General features: G+C 46.5%; 1 protein-coding gene across 3 annotated transcripts in view; it reads right to left on the bottom strand.

Annotated features, from left to right (window-relative positions):
- The window catches only part of bmpr1bb (bone morphogenetic protein receptor, type IBb), a 170,694-nt gene that overhangs the window by 48,058 nt on the left and 102,636 nt on the right, over positions 1 to 20,000 (bottom strand). For 2 of the 3 annotated variants that reach the window (XM_063211695.1, XM_063211696.1), the window contains one exon: positions 6,014 to 6,495. In XM_063211695.1, the coding sequence (XP_063067765.1) occupies positions 6,014 to 6,149 (136 nt within the window). In that variant the 5' untranslated portion in view covers positions 6,150 to 6,495. Of the gene's footprint in view, positions 1 to 6,013; positions 6,521 to 20,000 lie in introns of those variants that run through there. The other variant, XM_063211697.1, reaches the window with a different exon arrangement.

Raw genomic sequence — 20,000 nt, forward strand, 5'->3', positions numbered from 1 at the left:
ATACACAGCTTATTGTAGTTTATTTCAGTAGCACCAGAGATCTTTGTCAGGGCACTATGAATCTCATTCACTTTTGCTGCAAATTAGGCAGACTGAAGTCTCAAAACTTAATCTCTCAATAATGCCATAGAGCTACACCGCTGACATAACATGACACATCAAAGTTAGTCTCGCATAAATATTCACTGATGACGTCGCATGTGTTGTGGACAGACAAATGCAGTCCAAATGGAGTGAACACCTGAGAACCCAATTCAAGCCCTATACAGTAAATCTAAATATCTCTATGGCCATTTAGTAGCAATAGAATTGCAATACAGCTGACAGTTGAGCAATGCAGTTGACTCACAAGTTTCTTTCTATCTCCTGTATGTCGTTAAGCTAGAGGTCTGGCATGACACGGCAAAACTAGTCTGAATCACCCCTGAATGAAAATCCACCGGGACAGAACATAGTGGCAGCCATGTTTAAAAAGACAGAAGAGACTGAAGGGGAAAAAAGGAAAGAGAGAGGGAAAGAGAGAGGGAAAGAGAAGAAGGGAAGATGAGGGAACGCTCTCTTCTTGCCATGCTGGGTTTTTTCACTTCTACCCTATGACATGAGAACATATATTGACAATAAAGACTCTAAATTAACACCAGACAATCTGCCAAATGCTGGTGAAATTTCTGTTTGACTGCTAGAAAAGATAAACTTACTAGCCACGTTGACCTATTAATGAATGTGTGTTTGGATAGTAAGATTATCTACAAGCAATTTTGGCTGGTGATGAAAAGAGTTTATTTAGAGCCTTGATGACAATACATTATGACAATAAGACATGGCAAATCAAAAGGATTTCCAAATTATTCCAGCATGAAGCTCAACTGGGGCAGACGAAAGAAATCAGATGGGTGTGAAAAACAAACCAATCAGGACGGACGTGAGGGCAAACACGGCTGTCTAGTGGGCGGCGTGTGATTTTGTCTGGACCAATTAGAGAAGTGTATGTGTGTGTGCCTTGCAAGCTGAGGAATTTTTCTTCAAGGATGCGTGGAAACAGGGGTCCATCTGTCGTGTCGACAGGCCTCTGGACTGTGTGTGTGTGTGTGTGTGTGTGTGTGTGTGTGTGTGTGTGTGTGTGTGTGTGTGTGTGTGTGTGTGTGTGTGCGTGTGTGTGTGCGTGTGTGTGTGTGTGTGTGTGTGTGTGTGTGTGTGTGTGTGTGTGTGTGTGTGTGTGTGTGTGCGCGCGCATGCGCTCATCTGTGCGTCTGTGTGTGTGTGTGTGTGTGTGTGTGTGTGTGTGTGTGTGTGTGTGTGTGTGTGTGTGTGTGTGTGTGTGTGTGTGTGTATGCGTGACTGTGTGTGTGTGTGTGTGTGTAAGTTATCTCTGTTGCCTGCTGACCTTGAGAGCGAGAGCAGTGTGCTCTGTGGGCGGTTCAAGCGTCTCTTCTTTATCAGTCCGCCTCGACTTGAACCCACCGAAGGCCTGACTTACGGACTTACTTGGGCTGTTTGTGCGATTCAAAGTGCTTCTGGAAAATTCCACGATTGTAAATTTTGCCTCAACTAAATGGAGGGTATGAGCTCAGGAATGTACACACAGGACCTGATGCACCAACATGACAGAGGAGCTTCATACAACAAAGAAAAATACAGCAAAGAGTCTCATACAGCCACCACATTAGGACATGTAGATAAAAAAAAACTATGACTACGACCAGTACAAGTTTAAAAAAAAATGTTTTGAAAAGTTAATGTGAACATAGTTACATCTACATGGCAACAAAGGACAGCAGTCAATGGAATATGTGAAGAGAAAACACGTTCAAGAAAAATGCAAAAAAAAGGAAAAAGTATTATCTCTTGATATTCCCTTGTCATTCAGTTTCACAGACAACTTATGTGCCCATAACAGAGTCATGGAGATGGTTAGATCAGGATGTATAGATTTAGGGATAAATGTGGTGGATCTGAACGGGAGAGCCGGGTTACTGTTCAGGGGTTGAATTGCGTACCCAGCTGCTCAATAAACAATTGCTATTCGATACCAACGGCAGTTAAAACTACACCATTGATTTTTCTTTATAAACTCTCCTGTAAAATCGAATCTCCCTCAGGTACTTTAGTAGCCCTACTCCCATCGTCAATGATGTGCACAAAACCACCATGCAAGAAAAGGATCGCATAACATAACACGTCTTGGGTGTGAAAGCAGCACATGGCTGGACAAGAGTGAGTCCTTCCTTGCTTATCGATGTCATCTTAGTTTCCATATTACATCCACAGACGTTCTCTACCTTTTCGCAGACACTTGTTGAGAGGCCACTGAGAAGACTCCATACCAAATAAAGTGAAATAAATTACTCTTGTTTTGATTTCCAATGTTTTGCATTGTGAGAAGATTGACATTGTCTTAGTTTCAATGGTGTACACCTATCCCCAGGCACGATCTACCTTTTTCACAAACACTTGTTGATAAACATGACAGCCCTTTGGCAGTCCATGCACAGAGAGGAGATTCTAGACAAAACTATTCTGGATTGATGCTGTCTCAAACAATCCCAGACATTATCTAACTTTTCGCAAGAACCTGTTAGGTGTCTCTTGGCATTCCAGAAGCATCCATTTATCACATCACATAATACATACATGACAACAGAGTCTATACAGTAGAAAACTCCATAAAACATGCAGGCACAACAAATCCCCAGGAAAAATGCAAAATGGGTTTATCTTTTTTTAAAGTAAGTTCATTACTAGCCATTTCTTTTTGGAAGAGCTTCTGGTGTCTTCTGGTATTCACCATGTGATATTTTACAAACAGCATTGCTATATGTCCTTTGCTGTACTTTTAGCAAATGCACACCGTGTAAGGTGCACACAAACAGGCATCCAAGGATATTTTCTGAAAGCAGTTGCTGCCACATATCCACAACTACCGTACATGCAGTAGTCAAAACAGTACAATAGCAAAATAGTGAGCTGCAGGATTTTTCAGTTCCAGAATAATGACAGCCATGTGGCCAATCAGATGTCAACCCCACTCCAATGAATTGCAGACTGGGGGCTTCAGAGGACTTGGAAATGGTGCATGTGGCACTGTTGGTGTTTGCTCACTCGCACGTCTGTGTGAAATGGTTTGTTTGTTTGTAGTGTGTGTGTGTGTGTGTGTGTGTGTGTGTGTGTGTGTGTGTGTGTGTGTGTGTGTGTGTGTGTGTGTGTGTGTGTGTGTGTGTGTGTGTGTGTGTGTGTGTGTGCGTGCGCACATGCAGGCATTGTGTAAAAAATGGCATACTTCTGTGTTTGCCTGTGTGTGTGTGTGTGTGTGTGTGTGTGTGTGTGTGTGTGTGTGTGTGTGTGTGTGTGTGTGTGTGTGTGTGTGTGTGTGTGTGTGTGTGTGTGTGTGTGTGTGTGTGTGTGTGTGTGCGTGTGTATGTGTGCGTGTGTGTGTGTGTGCATACGTGTGTGTGTGTGTGTGTGTGTCTGCGTGTGCGTGTATGTGTGCGTGCGTGCGTGTGTGCGTGCGTGTGTATGTGTATGCGTGCGTGTGTGTGTATGGGTGTGTGTGTGTGCGTGTCTGTTTGAGTCAACATGAGAGTTGGATTGCTTTTACAGCTCGACGCCAAACTGAGTGTTTAACAAGTGCCTGACAACTAAATGTATTTCCCCTCATCTAGACCAAGCTGGAAGGCCAGCGGGCAGAAGCCGAACAGAACAGGGCAGACCAGACCAGACGCGACCACTAGCCCAGCGCTGGCACAGCCCGATGCCAACTCCTCCACTTCACCAAAAGCACAAAAAAACGTCAATATTTGAATACAACCCACCTGTTGCAGTGACCACGGCACGACACGACCGTACCAACACCACACCAGGGGTGAGTTTCTCAAAAGAGAAGTTGTTAGCCTGTTAGCAACTTCGGTAGTTGCCAATGGGAAAATGCATTGAAAACAGCAAAGTAGCTAATGTAGTAAGCAACTTTGGTTTCGAGAAATTCACCCCAGCACCGGCAACGGCACCAGCCCGCCAGCCTGCCAAAATGTCCACAACAGCCACCTGGAGCTCTTCCACCCAAAAGAGTCTGCAGAAGATGACTAATTGGGAGTTTGACTTTTTAAAAACTATTCTAAACACGCGGCCTGAGGAGCAGAGGGTAGGGTGTAGGGTGGTACATGCTGGACTTAAAGACAGGCAGAAAGCTCTCTGACTGACGCGCCGGATCATAACAGCCGCCCACCGACATAAACACCTCCGCCGTGAAATACGGTCCGTCTCCCACGCCGCTGTCTGAGCCGTAAGTCTTTCTCTCTCTCTCGCTCTCTCTCTCTCTCTCTCTCTCTCTCTCTCTCTCTCTCTCTCTCTCTCTCTCTCTCTCTCTCTCTCCTGAAGGAGAGTCTCGAATCCTGGGTAGGGAAACTGAACTGCAGGGTGGGGGTGCGGGTGTGTGGGGGTCGGTTGGTGGAGGAAAACGTCGGTCCACCCACAGAAGAGACGCCAGCAGCCCAGAGTGGGGGGTGGGGGGGGAAGCTGTCAGCAGATCCATAACTTCTCTCCCTAGTCCTTAAAGTCTCTAACCAGGCAGGGTTTATTCTACAACAAAAATGGTTTGTATGTCGACCCTGGACAAGTGCTAAATTTACTAACACCAAACCTCTATGAGTTCGTTTTTTTTTTCTCTCAGAATAATGATACCATGAGACCCTTTCATCAAGATATTTACTACTACTCACTTTGGGGTTAAGTGAGCAGGGCAGGGGCAGCACTTCAGCAGAGGCACCCAAAGCAGTTCTAAGCAAAAAGTAGAAGACGTCTATAGACGTATTTTACCACAATTAAGAAGCCACAAGACATTGATATAGGTACCACTACTGACTTGGGAGTTAACTTGAGCAGTGTTAAGACCTCTATTAAAAACATCAATTTTGGAGTCTCCCACAGCACCTTAGCAGAGGCGACCTAAACGATCTTCATTCGCTACTATGGAATTCTTTTATGAAGCCATAAGACCATTACATTAACATATTAACCACTATTCACTTGTGAGTTAACTTGAGCAGTGTAAAGACACTGAAACATCTTTTTTGGAGTCTCCCCCAGGGCCCCAGCAGAGCCCCCCTAAACAATCCTCATTCGCTAATAGAAGAGGCCCCCTAAACCCTCCTCATTCACTAATAAGGATTTATTATATGAAGCCATAAATTGCATTACGATATTTACCAGTTTCAGTTAAAGTGAGCAATATTAAGGCACTATAACTTCTCACAGGACCTCAGCTGAAGCACCAAAACAATCCTTATTCGCTTGGAGACAAAAAGTCTATTTTACCAAAATTATGGAGCCAGTGAAAACCATTACATTTACAGCACATAACATATATCACACTACTCACTTTTCAGTTACCTTGAGTAGTGTTAAGAGGCTAGAACGTCTTTTTTTATAAGTCTCCCACTGGACCTCAGCAAAAGTACCCAAGACAATCCTCATTCGCCACACTTCTCTACACCTGCTGCACAGCGGCAACTGCAGCTGCAGCTGGCTGGCTGCTGCGAGACACTTACAGTAACGAAGCTTGACCTGGAAAGTTTAACATCCCAGCGTCCACACAATGTCATTGTCATATAACATTCATCAAGAGAAAACAAAAAAAACTTGCCCATGAAATAGAGGTGGACTTGGCAAGCCGGAGAGGACACACAGTGTAAGTGAAGACCACGGTGTGAAGACACGGTTTGAGCGAAGAGGAGAGACAGTCAAGAGAAGTGAGAGCAGAGAAAGAAAGTGGCTGAGACAGAGAAAGTGTCAGAGGAGAAAGAGAAAGAGAGTACAGAGACAGCAAAAGAAAGTATTGAGTTTGAACGAGGAGGAGAGAGAGCCAAGACATCAGACAGCAAAGACCAGAGAGAAAGACAGAAAGAGAAAAACGGAGAATGTCTGAGACAGAGACAGACAGAAAAAACTAAAATCAAGAAGATCTGGTATCGAAGTGAAACAAAGCGAAGCAGCATGACTGGAGTAATAGTACAGTACTCACCCTCTGTGTCGCTCGGTAGAGTAGCAAGCAGCAGCAGCGCTAGTAGTCTCCACAGCAGCAGTAGAGGGAGAGGCAGCGGTAGCGCTAGTGGCAGTGGCAGAGGAAGACAGCGGACGGGTCGCCTCGGTCGCAGCATCCCACAGCGCCTTCCAAGTCGAGGAAGGGAGGGGGGGGAGGCTTGGATGGGGTTGCTCTAGGACTCCCCGATGCTTGTTTCAGTGCCGCCGGTAGTAGTAGTAGCAGAATTAGATGGCAAGTCCGATTTCGTGTAGTCACCCACCCACACACACGTGTGCAGACACAGACTCTCGCTAAGTTGCGCTTTCTTCCTCTCTCACACACACACACACACACTTAACGCACACACTCACACACACTTGCTCCCGTCAAGAGGGTTGGGGAAGGATGGAGGGGGACAGGAGGCACGCTCTCCAGCACACTGCTACGCTCCGTGGAAACTCACACACTGACGGCCCCGAGGGCTGGGAGGGGAGGAGAGAGAGAGAGAGAGAGGAGAGAAAAAAGGGGGTGGGAAAGAGGGTGTTGCTTAGTTAGAGTGTGCATGTGTGTGTGTCTTTCTCTCTTTCTCTCTCTCTCTCTCTCTCTCTCTCTCTCTCTCTCTCTCTCTCTCTCTCTCTTTCTTTCTTTCTCTCTCACCCCTGCCCTTCTCCCTCATGTCAACTGTTTTAATACTTTTCTTTCGCTGAAGAGCCCCCGTTTGTCTTGAAGTAGTTGATATCTAACACAGATGAGAAAAACAGATGTTCATCTTCAGAGATCCACAATATTTTACTCTCTTTCAAAAAAAGAAATGTGGGGACAGACAAAAACATGACATGATTCATTATTACCTCCACGGGTCAAGGGGAGAAGGGGGAAATAAATAAAGGAACACTCTTATCTAAATTATTCACTTGTCATTATACCCTTGTGTGTGCAAATGTTTTTGATAGCAATGTTTATATGTATTCTTATTTGAATTTTTTTTAATGAAAAATACAGTGATTTGACTTATTAAATGTCTTGACCAATTAAAGCATCAGCAAATTTTAAGACGTGAATCAATAGACGGCCAATCATTTTGGAAATGCTTACCTATTTCAATGCTTTGTACGACTTAACGTCATTTTGACAAGTCGTTACAAAGTTATTCTGACACACAATGGCAAGAGTGACGGCCCAAAAACATTAAAACCAGCAAAAAACACAGTTCACACGTCGAACAATTAACACCCACACCAACACCGTCACATGGCACAACCTCTTCACACTAATCTCACGTTGTCGAAAAAAAAGGAAGAAAGAAAAAAAGGAAAAAACGCCAAAGAAATTCCTTGAGCAAAAAATGACCTGCTTTTTTTCTCTCCTCTTACGGGTGACGACTTAATCCGATTAAGTGAGCTATTACAAAGATTACATCAAGTTGGCCGAGGGAGTATTTCACAGTGAAAATAATTAGGGGGGAAAGGAGTCGTACATAAGTCCGACCTCCAAGCAAAGCAGCCAATAGGGAGGGCTGTACACTGGAGCCATAGCGTGCCAGTGTTGGGCTCAAGTGGGACTGCCCACACATGATTCTTTCACAGACACACCGGCAGAACGACCAACAGACAGACCTGCGCTTGTCGCTTTCATTAGAAATGTGCGTGTTGTGGGTCAAACAGGTTCACACACGCACAAGTTTTATGGACAGTTGAACAGGGCATGAACAGGGCAGAGAGAATGATATACCGGTACACGTATTTCTATAACCAAAACCCTCTGTGATTATGGGTTGGATTATGAATCATCAACAAGAAACTGTCAAGGATACACCTGATTTGTGAGATTTCTGAGAGTCCTGTGATCTGACACAGCTATAAAAATAAGTGTCGCCACTAGGCCAAGACAGGACAAGAAATGACTGATTTCCTCTCTTAATCATGAGTTGAGAACCCTGCACCAACACAAGACCTCTTTTTGTGTGTTCCTTTCTTGGAGACACAGTCAGCACCCATGCCCATTGTATTACCTCCCCCTGTTCAAAGCCATCACCAGCTCCAGCTCCGACACACCACAATGATTTCCATATCCACCCACTGTAAAAATGATGAATTACTGCTTTGAAAAGGAAAAGAAAAACTTAATATATGAAAGCTCTGTGGCTTCCTTGCAAGTAAACCTTTGGTGCTTCACAGCAGGGCTGCTGACAGCTTTGGCCAAGCCCAAGACAAACTAATCTGAAAGTCCACCTTACTCAATACAGATAATGTATAGGAGACCCAATCCTGCCACCACCCCCACCCCCGTCCTCTCTCTCTGGGCCTGAGACAACTGACCCATTTGTCCCCTCTGTCAGCTTCCCTGCTCCGCAGCCCACTTCCGTCCCCTTCTCTCTACCCCACAGCATGTCAGAGTCTTGGGGTGAGGATGCCCCACTCGACCCCCACTAAGTCACCCACACACACACCCACGCACCCACAAACACACACACACACACACACGTATACTTGCACTCTCACACACACACACACACAGGCGCACAGATGAGAGCATGCGCGCGCACGCACACACACTCACACTCACACACGCACGCACGCACGCACGCACGCACGCACGCACGCACGCACGCACGCACGCACGCACGCACGCACGCACGCACGCACGCACGCACGCACGCACGCACACACACACACACACACACACACACACACACACACACACACACACACACACACACACACACACACACACACACACACACACACACACACACACACACACACACACACACACACTCCCAGACACTCCTACCCCTTTAGTCTCTTCTTACGTGAAGGACCCCTGTAGCTTAATGCATTGTGTGTGATCTCTGCTGGTTTTGACTCGGGGCTAAAAGCCATACAGAGATGATGGAGTACAAAGCAGATTTGAATGGCACTCGCTGCCCTCCTTTAAACACACAAAAGGCGCTATCCGCATGGGGCACACCACTCACTCACCCCCACACAGTGAGTGAGGGCCCTGGGTGGAGAAAGAAGGTTCTGGAAGATCTTACTCACACCGAGGCTCATCGCATGCCTAATTTCCTATGCAGAGGTGATATAGAGTATAACGTTCAGAGATCACCTTGGTAAGGAGACAGATATAAGAAAAAAAGAGCGTGTTGGCACTAGGGCCGACTTCAGGCAACTCCACAGGCCGAGAAGGATTGTCCTTAGTATAAAAACCCTTTATTAATCCATGGGCATTGTTACAAAGATAAAACTGGCGGTAAAAAAAAGGACTTTAGTCTTCTTACTTCAAGATCACCCACAGTTTGGAGTTTACTAAGTTGGAGAACAAGAGCGCTCAGTCAACCTTTTCTATAAGAAAAACAGACTTGCCTCCATGCCAATCTGCTTGGAGGAAATACTGCATGATGTGTTGTAGCACTCAAAGACACCAGCGCATTAAGAGAGAGTTATAGCAGTTGCACAGGTGGGGTAAAGTTCGACCCGATAATAACTGTCTCTTATCCCCCCCCATTTCTCACTCACACCACCGTAACACTCCCCCGTTCACCTTGTCCCCCCAACACTTAGTAGATACGCAGCGGAGATGAGGAGGGGCCCCCAGTTTTCACCCCTCTTAAGGGGGATTCATACTTGGCGTGACTGGCGCTAGTCTCCTTCATACTTCACTCGCGACCTCACTCGCAACCTCACTCGCGCCGTCACGTGACCCAAAATGACGTCACACGCCGTGGCGCAAGTTGCCGTGGCGCGACGTCGTGCACCCCACATTTTTTGTAACTTGTCGTGCGCCACCAGCGACCATGCAGGTAGGCAGACAAAGCAGGAGTTGCGAAGAAAGGCTACAACTACTGTAGGCTACTACAGAATCGATCCTGCATCATTTTGAGGATAATAAAATGTCCTAGAGAGTTATTTTATCTTCTCTCTTAAATGTTGTTCAGTGAAACAATTGTTTACTTTGTTCAGAAGCACGTTGTGTTCGGCGATCTATTTATAAATTCTGCCGCCAGAACAATGCTCTCACATGGTCTTGGAATGATCTGGCAATGTAGGCTACAACAAAAAATATATGTTTCAATGTGGTAAGTCACAAGTCAGACGTTCAGTAGCCCTACAGCAGCCGTGTTTGGTTTTCTATTTGATACATCCGTAGAACTCACGCTGCGAGTTGCGAAAGATACTGCCGTTTCTCTCATGAACAGCAGAGGGCACTTCCGACAATGCGAGCGAAAGCCTTTTGAAGTATGAATAGTCTGGCGCAAGTGATGACGTCATTAATGGTTCTCGCGCCAAACGCGCCAAAGTGCGCACGTGAAGTATGCAGAGCCCTTTAATCTGCCCCGTCACTGCTCATTTGCTCCCCAAACTGGATTACACGTGATAACACCCTCCCTGACCCCCCCCCCCCCTCTCTCTGGAAAAGTGGCCCCAAATGGGACGCAGCAAGAGGGGTCAGAGGCTCCCACACCCCCCCTGCGTGCTACCAAACACACAGCAGGGGCTGGAGGAGGAGGCTGGAGGAGGCTGAGGGGAGGAAGGGGGTTGGTTGGGGCATCCATCCAGGCCCTACAGCCATGGAAGAAGAAGAAGAAGAAGAAGAAAAAAGCCGGGGGTAGAGGAGAGTGAAGGGATGTTGAAGCCTCGAGGGGGTTTGGAGATAGCCATCTACCGCTCATCTCACAAAACAACACACACACAAAAAACTCAAAACACACAGCCCATGTTTCCTATTTAAAGCCATTTCCTCTCGGCTGTGAGTTTATTCCAGTGGGAGTTTACAGACCCAATACGGCTAATTGGCCAACTGAAGAGCGGTTTCAGGGAGCCGTAAACACATTTTCAAGAGGTTTCCCAGGTTTGTAGTAGAGGTTTCCGATGTTTTACGTTTGCATTTCTATGTAGACCCTCTACTCTAAGGGCTCACGGTTCCACCTGTGGAATGTTTCACTGTTCGCTAACAAATTCCACAACACTGCAGCGTTACTATGACACTACAGGCATTATTTATTGACACTTTACATCACATTACAATCAATCCATATTATTGATATGGCACATTATCAAACAAAATTGTCATTCAATGTGCTATAGAGTAGAGAAAGAGAAAAGACATAATGTTGGGGCAGTTCTAATTTGAACAGGAAGCTGGTTCCAGCATTTGGCAGCATAATCACTAAATGCCATTTCACCCTGTCTGGTCATGACCATAACCAATAGAGGAGACTATATGAACATCTAAAACATCTATTAGGATGATATTGCCCTAACATATGTACATATTTACATGTTTGTCATTGTCAATCACGCTGTAATGAACTAATCAAATGAAATGGAAGTTGTGTTTCATGCTGTTTTTAAGTTATTTCTGCTCTATTAACATTGTATTCTAAAAGGTTCTACAATCCTGGTGGGAAAATACAAGTCAGACAGCTATTGAAAGCAGCTTTGGCAGCCTGTAGCTGATTGGAATAGCATGTGGCTATTTGTTTCACAGTTGACATAAACAGCGCATCTGGTTTTTGCCCTTTTTTTCTCTTTGCAAATGCCCAAATTGACAGGGGGGAATTTTAATGCGGCCAAATATTTTCCCTGGGCATGCATGGAAGAATCATGAACTCGTATAACGGACCGACGGACTGGGCCACACAAACAAGAGCCCCCGGTTCGGGCTAGAAATCCGAGGCAAGATGAGAGCAGGGTCACAGATGGAGTCTGTCTCAGCAGCCTTCACTCACACACTCCCCCATCTACACACACACACACACACACACACACACACACACACACACACACACACACACACACACACACACACACACACACACACACACACAGACACACACACACACACACACACACACACACACACACACACACACACACACACACACACACGCACACACACACACACACCAAGTCCTCACATGGCGAGAAAAATCAGAGGGACAACCGCAAAATTCACAACTTAGCCGAGGAACAAAGAGGGAGGAGAGGGTCCGTGGCGAGCGCTCGGGGGTCTTGGGTTACACACTGGTCGCCGCTGGAATGCGTGCCATGTGAGACGGCCGGCCAGCTTCCCAAGCCTGGACCCAAAGCTCCACACACACACATAAATACACACTCCCCTTACGCACACACACGCACACGCATACACACTCCCGTTACGCACACACACATTCGCATACACACACACACACACACACACACACACACACACACACACACACACACACACACACACAGGCTCAGTGTGTGAAAACACAGAAGAGAGAGACAGGGAGAGAGAGGCAGAGAGAGAGAGAGAGAGAGAGAGAGAGAGAGAGAGAGAGAGAGAGAGAGAGAGAGAGAGAGAGAGAGAGAGAGAGAGAGAGAGAGAGAGAGAAATGGCCCCCAAAGATCAATTCCATTTTTGCAGGAATCTGGGAAAGTGCCATGCCCTTGCTTGGATGGCTGAGACAGCTGCGCGCAGACATGGACAGGCTGATACTGTACACACATTAAGACCCCCTGATGAACATAAACACACACACACACACACACACACACAGACACAGACACAGACAGACACACACACACACACACACACACACACACACACACACACACACGCACACACACCCTCCGACCACACACACACACACACACACACACACAGACACACACACACACACACACACACACACACACACACACACTCATTAACACATACAGTAAACAGTAGGATCTATCTATGTATCCTTACTGTACCTCTCTTCTCCACATAGAGACAGCAAATGACATGGAGAGAGAGAGAGAGAGAAAGAGAGAAGAAAGAGAGAGAGAGAGAGAGAGAGAGAGAGAGAGAGAGAGAGAGATAGAGAGAAGAAAGAGAGAGAGAGGGATTGAGACAGACAGAAAGATTGAGAGCGGAAGAGAGGACGAGGAAAAGCAGAAGAGAGGAAGAGAACCAGAGAACCAGAGAGAAAAAAATCACTTGACATCATCCCTATATCTCTAGCCAACTGGTGACTCCGGCATCCTGTCCCTCCTGAGCCGGTCATCACCCCTTCACCGTTTCCGCTGGAACGGATGGACGGATGGAATGGGATGAACGCAGGGCCGGATTAAAGCACAGGCTAGATATGGCTGCAGCCTAGGGGCCCCCACCTGCCAAGGGCCCCCTGATTCGAGGACAGGAGTTGTGACGAGATGCAATGTTGAAACACGCATCTGTCGTGCTGAGTGCAGTTGGTAGACATGGTATCCTTAATTTCTATCACCTAATTATGACACTGTGTATGTAAAATTGTGTCAAAATGTGCCTTTCAGGAGGGGGGGGGGGTTGGAGGGCCACAGCATCCTGTGACTAGGGGCCCCAGGCCATCTTAATCTGGCCCTGGATGAACGGATGGACACGTCTTTGGTAGCATGCCTTGCTTGCCTTGCATGCCTGCCGTGGAAGTTATGCTTAACAGGCGGCGCTTATTATGGGGATTCCAGGCCTGGAAGAGTTAATTCTTAGCTTGTAATTATGACAATGTCTACGTAATTTCATTAAAATTGCCTTACAGGGGGGACCACAATGACCTGCAGGCTATACGGGCCCCAGGCCATCTTAGTCCAGCTAAGCCCTGGATGAATGGACGGACGTCTTTGCTAGCCTGCCTTGCTTGCCTGCCGTGGAAGTCGGGAGGGCTGCGCTTGTTATGGGGATTCCAGGTCTGGGGGTGGGAGGTGATGGATGAGTCAGTCAGTCTGGCATGGGATGGGATGGGATGGGATGGGATGGGAAGGATTCCTGCTCCCAACACACAGCGGGGTGGATCAGGGACTAGCCGAGCGGCTTGAGAAGAGGGGCGTTGGACGGAGTGGGTGAGTGTAGTAGATGGGTGGTTCAGGCTGTGTACAGTAAGTGTCTTAACAGACATGGAAGGCCTATTGCCGTATCAGTAATAGGTGAAGCTCTAGGGTTTTATCTCTGGATATCTCTGTGGAAGTCTTTGATGCTTGCACACTGCTCCCAACACACAGGGGCAGTTGTAGTGGAGGTGGTGGGTGGTGCAGGACAGGCCTCCATGTACGTACAGCAAGTGTCTTAACAGACATGGATAATAGGAAGAGCTCTTTTCCAAAACGCTATATCCACCATTTTTGACTTTTTGCATTTTAATATTGGAATTGACTGTTAAGAAGTCCTATCATGATCTATGTGTGAATTCAAATGTTTTGAGAACATACTTTTTAAACCTCTATAAAATGCATTTTGCAATGGAATTCAATGGAAAGCCCAATACAAAAATGTAAATTTCCCAACATTCTATAAAATGGATATATCTCATTTTGGAAAAGAGCTCTTCATATGTAAGTCCTCTTTTACTTTTAGTGTCCAGGGACAACCAGTGCTGGGTTGTGTGTAAGTGACAATCTGAGTTTAGCTTCATATTCTGTCCGTTTAACCAATAGGCTGCTGCATGACGTTTCTTTTTTTTGACGTACTTTTGCACACTCTAGGATTACAGATTCTGGGTCACTGGGTCAGTGATGTTTCAGCAGTAACACGCGTCAGGGTGGACAGCCAGTGCCACTGTTGTATGGATTTTTTTTTTGCTTGTTTGTTTTTAGTAGTCTATCTAAGAAGCATACTCATTGCAGCATATCAACCACCAATTACTAATTCATTTACAGTATGGGCATTAGATGCTGCTGCGCCACCTGACGTGTGAGCCCAAAAAACAAAACAAAAGTCTAAGACCCATATAATGCATACTTATATCGGAAAATTCACCTAGCAGGTTACTTATTGAAATTGAAACTCAGTGTTTTATCTGTGGATATCAGCATTTTCAACAGGAAGGAAGGCTCTGTTTACACAGTACTGCATGTTTCTACCTATTTGTGTTTTATTTGACCATTGAACAGCCAGGCTACTGAATGAAGCTTTTAGATGCTTGGGCCATGGGGCCGCGAGCGCGGGTAAGGTGTTACAGATTCTAAGGGCCCGACAGCTCTAACAGGGCCCTGGAAGGATGCTGATAACACAATTTGTCATTTTGCGGGCCCAAAACTAGAATCTTTCATGGGGCCCAACATTTTTATGAGCGCCCCTGGCTTGGGCACTGACGTTCTGGCAGCACCAAGTTGGAGACTTGTAACAGCACCAGGGCCAGTAACAGCACCAGGACTGCGAGGAGGGTGTTGGGACCGGATGGATACCTTTAAACACCCCCCTCATCACCGCTACCCACCCTTGTCAGCAGCACCCAGCAGTGAGTGACCGCATAGGAGAGCAAGATTTCTATGCTGCCTGCCGGGGGGTGACAATGATTCAAGATGAGCGAATGACTGTGTGGGCAATGAGGACCAATGGAGGGAAGGAAAGAGAAAGAGAGAGGTAGAAGAAGACTGACATCGAGAGATAGAGAGAGGGAGAGTCCTCATGAATATGCAAGAATGACACAATGGGCCAAAAAAGATTCCTCCCTCCATTTGAGCTTTGAAGTCCTGGGGGGGACAGAAAGACACTACTGTGCCTTGAGGGAAAAGGAGGAAAAAGAGAAACAGGAGGAGGTGAAGAAAGAGGAGGAGGAGGAGGGAGAAAAAGAATGAGGAGGAAAAGAAAACCCCCTCCCCTCAAAGGAGGAGTAAAGAAATGGTCACAGTGAGGGCTCCTCTGGAGGAGTGAGGGGTTGAACGGCCAGTCTGAAAGAGCCCATCCACGGGACTCTGTCTCCCTGTGGAGGGGCATCAATGTGGGGCTACTGACAGTGATTGACAGGGGTACAATGGAGGTGGGTTTCATTGAGAACACTGAAGATGATGATAATGATGGTGATGAGAGATGACTGTGATGGTGATGGGCAAGAGTCTAACTGTTTGTTTTTGCTTTGTTGTTTTTCGTTATGGATTATTTTGACATGTTGGCACTTTCAGTTTCAATAAAAACATTTAAACTGTTTTTGTTTTCCTGCTAGGCCCTGTATGGGGGGCCTTCACTTGGCTTTCTTAACGCTGCATGCATTTGTGCATGTGTGTCCGTGTGTGTCCATGTGTGTGTGTGCATGTCCCTGTGTGTGTGAGTGTGTGCGTGTCTGTCTGTCTGTGTGTGTGCTCCCATGTGTGTGTGTGCGTGTCCGTGTCCGTATGTGTCCGTGTGTGTGTGTGTGTGTGTGTGTGTGTGTGTGTGTGTGTGTGTGTGTGTGTGTGTGTGTGTGTGTGTGTGTGTGTGTGTGTGTGTGTGTGTACCCGTGTGCATGCGTGTGTATGTACGTGCGTGTGTGAATGTGTCTGTGTGAGCCACCATAGTATCTGAATGTCTTGAATAAATCCCATGTGTGAACAGGGCAGACCAGAGCAGAACAGAAGCTGTCTCACACACAGTGGCGAAAAAAGAATGATGAAAAGATGAAAAGACGAGACAAGGCTCATTTGAAGCACAGCACATAAACACCATCGCACTGCTCTCACACCAGCGTTTTCACGGCCTCGCACCGCAACTGGCACTGCTGCTGCGGCGGTAATATCCCACAGTGTTTTTGTCCACTTCTTGAAATATGGTATTTTTATTGGAACATAAATCCGGTCATTATAACAAGGGAGTCCAGTATTTTGCGGTTGGATCTGTGGACTTGGGAAAGCTGTTTTAAATAAACGGAGTGCATTTTAATGAGAATTTCTGAGCAGAAAATGTATCACCGCATTCGAATGGTTTCTACTCAACTACTGCAGAGAATTTCAAACCCACACTTTGCACTGGTCAATAAATTATTGTATGCAAGTCGATAAGAAACTACATATTTAGGGTGAAGTTTTGGTTGCTGATATGAATTTTCAGACCGTGATTAAAACCTATCCCCTCACAGACACAGGCAAACAAAACGCACACACACACACACACACACACACACACACACACACACACACACACACACACACACACACACACACACACACACACACACACACACACACACACACACACACACACACACACACACACACACACACACACACACACACACACGAACATACACACATGCATGCAAGCAAGCACACATACAGTGCCCTCCATAATTATTGGCACCCCTGGTTGAGATGTGTTAAAAGCCTTAAAATAAATTCAGTGTTTATTGCAGAAGAATACTGTCACACTGAAAATTGTAGGAAAATGTAGCCTTCAACTCAAATGAATTGTAGGAAAATAAAAAATAATTATTTTTCATTAAATCACCTGTTCCACAATTATTGGCACCCTTAACAATTCCCAGGAAATAAATATAATTGAAGCATTTCTGTCATTTCTACAGTAGTTTACAAAGTTTACCAGAGTATGTAGGAACATTTAATTAGTAATTCATCACTTCCTGTTTCCCTAGGGTATAAATATGACGTGACACCGAGGCCATTTCTCTTATCCACTCTTAAACATGGGAAAGACAAAGGAACACAGCATACAAGTGAGGCAGATGTGCGTCGACCTTCACAGGTCAGGCAGAGGCTACAAGAAGATTGCCACTCAACTGCAGCTGCCCATATCTACTGTGAGAGGAATAATTAAGAAGTTCAAAACAACTGGAACAGTGGTAAACAAGCCTGGACGAGGACCCAAGTTTATTTTGCCACCACGCACAGTGAGGAGGATGGTAAGAGAAATCAAAATATCTCCAAAGCTCACTGTTACAGAATTACAACAAATGGTAGCATCCTGGGGTCACAAAGTCTCCAAATCAACCATCAGGCGCTGTCTACACGCCAACAAGCTGTTTGGGAGGCATGCACGGAGAAAACCTTTCCTCACCCACAATCATAAACGCAAACGTCTGGAGTTCGCCAAGCGGTATTGGGGCTTCAACTGGGACCGTGTGCTTTGGTCAGATGAGACCAAGATTGAGCTTTTTGGCAACAAACACTCTAAGTGGGTCTGGCATGCCACGAAAGATGCGCATGCTGAAAAGCACCTCATACCCACTGTGAAGTATGGGGGTGGGTCAGTGATGCTGTGGGGCTGTTTCGCTTCCAAAGGCCCTGGGAAGCTTGTTAGGGTGCATGGCATCATGAATGCTTTGAAATACCAGGACATTTTAAATCAAAATCTGTTGCCCTCTGCCAAAAAGCTGAAGCTGGGTCGTCACTGGGTCTTTCAGCAAGACAATGACCCTAAACATATGACCAAATCTACACAGAAATGGTTCACCAGACACAAAATCAAGCTCCTCCCATGGCCATCTCAGTCCCCAGACCTCAACCCCATTGAGAACCTGTGGGGTGAGCTGAAGAGGAGAGTACAGAGGAGAGGACCCAGGTCTCTGGATGATTTAGAGAGATTCTGCAAAGAGGAATGGCTGAAGATCCCTCTTTCTGTCTTTTCCCATCTTGTGAAACATTAGGGAGAAGATTAGGTGCTGTTTTGTTGGCAAAAGGGGGTTGTACAAAATATTAACAACAGGGGTGCTAATAATTGTGACACACATTATTTGATGTCAAATAATTATTTCTTTATGTGGGATTTTTTCCCCACTGAATAAATGCACTTGTATTGAAGGTTGGTTTTTTGTCTTTTTTCCATTAAGGTCCCATATTATTTAGAGAAAAATAATAATAATTGGAAGCTAAAAAACACATCTCAACCAGGGGTGCCAATAATAATGGAGGGCACTGTACACACACACACACACACACATGCACGGACACACACTCATTGCTGTGCTATGTGTGTGCGTGTGCGTTTGTGTGCATGAGTTTCTGCGCGTGTGCGTGTGACTGTATTTGTGTGTGTGTGTGTGTTGCATCCTCATAGTTGTCTTTATAGCCATCGTCTGCCTCATAAAACCCTCCCAGGCTGTAATTATACTGTACGTGTGTGTGTGTGTGTGTGTGTGTGTGTGTGTGTGTGTGTGTGTGTGAGGCTGCTATGCTTCTCACTCTCGCTCTCTCTCCGGCCCACACAGCTCCTCCTCACTGGCACAGCGCCAGACACACACACAGACACAGAAACACACACACAGACACATATACGCACGGACGCACGCACGCACGCACGCACGCACTAACTAGCAAGCGAGGCGAGAGAGGCCCTTGTAAATGCCATGAGGAAGGGTGACGAGGGTGATGGACCCGTAAACGTTTCACCTGTGGCAGTCTCAATGACATGCACACACACTATGTGTGCACACACACTCTGCACACACCATGAAACAAGCACGCACACAAGGAGACACTTGCCGACGCACACATACTCATACACACACGCACACACGCATTAAACAAACACACATATATTGACGCACACGCGACCACGCGCCCATACACAGACACACAGACAAACACACACACACATACACACACACACACACACACACACACACACACACACACACACACACACACACACACACACACAGAGAGAGGCACGCACACCCTTGCTTTGCATAAACACGATGCCCTTGCCAGAGCAAACAGTGTGACGGCCGCACTCCGTATGGCAATCACGCCATGCCACACAGGCAGCACACGCGCACGCACGCACACACACACACACACACACACACACACACACACACACACACACACACACACACACACACACACACACACACACACACACACACACACACACACACACAGGTGGCACTATGTTGGCAACATGCCGGCATACTGCATGTTTCCTCCTCCGTCACTCAACCAGACGATTGACGTCTGGTGTGTCGCACCGGCCGGGAGCGATGTGTCAACATCACTACTGTAGGTGTTTGGAGGTGGAGTTGGGCTGTGTTTGACCTATTACTGTGTGTGTTATTAGTGTGTGTGTGCGTGTGTGTGTGAGTGTGTGTGTGTGTGTGTGTGTGTGTGTGTGTGTGTGTGTGTGTGTGTGTGTGTGTGTGTGTGTGTGTGTGTGTGTGTGTGTGTGTGTGTGTGTGCGTGCGTGTGTGTGCGTGTGTGTGTGAGAGAGAGAGACAGAGAGAGGCCACTGCTATTGGAGTACACCATCAAAGTGGGGCCCTCGCTCCATGTGTCAA

Source organism: Engraulis encrasicolus, chromosome 12 (genome assembly GCF_034702125.1).
Source record: "Engraulis encrasicolus isolate BLACKSEA-1 chromosome 12, IST_EnEncr_1.0, whole genome shotgun sequence".
NCBI lineage: Eukaryota > Metazoa > Chordata > Actinopteri > Clupeiformes > Engraulidae > Engraulis > Engraulis encrasicolus.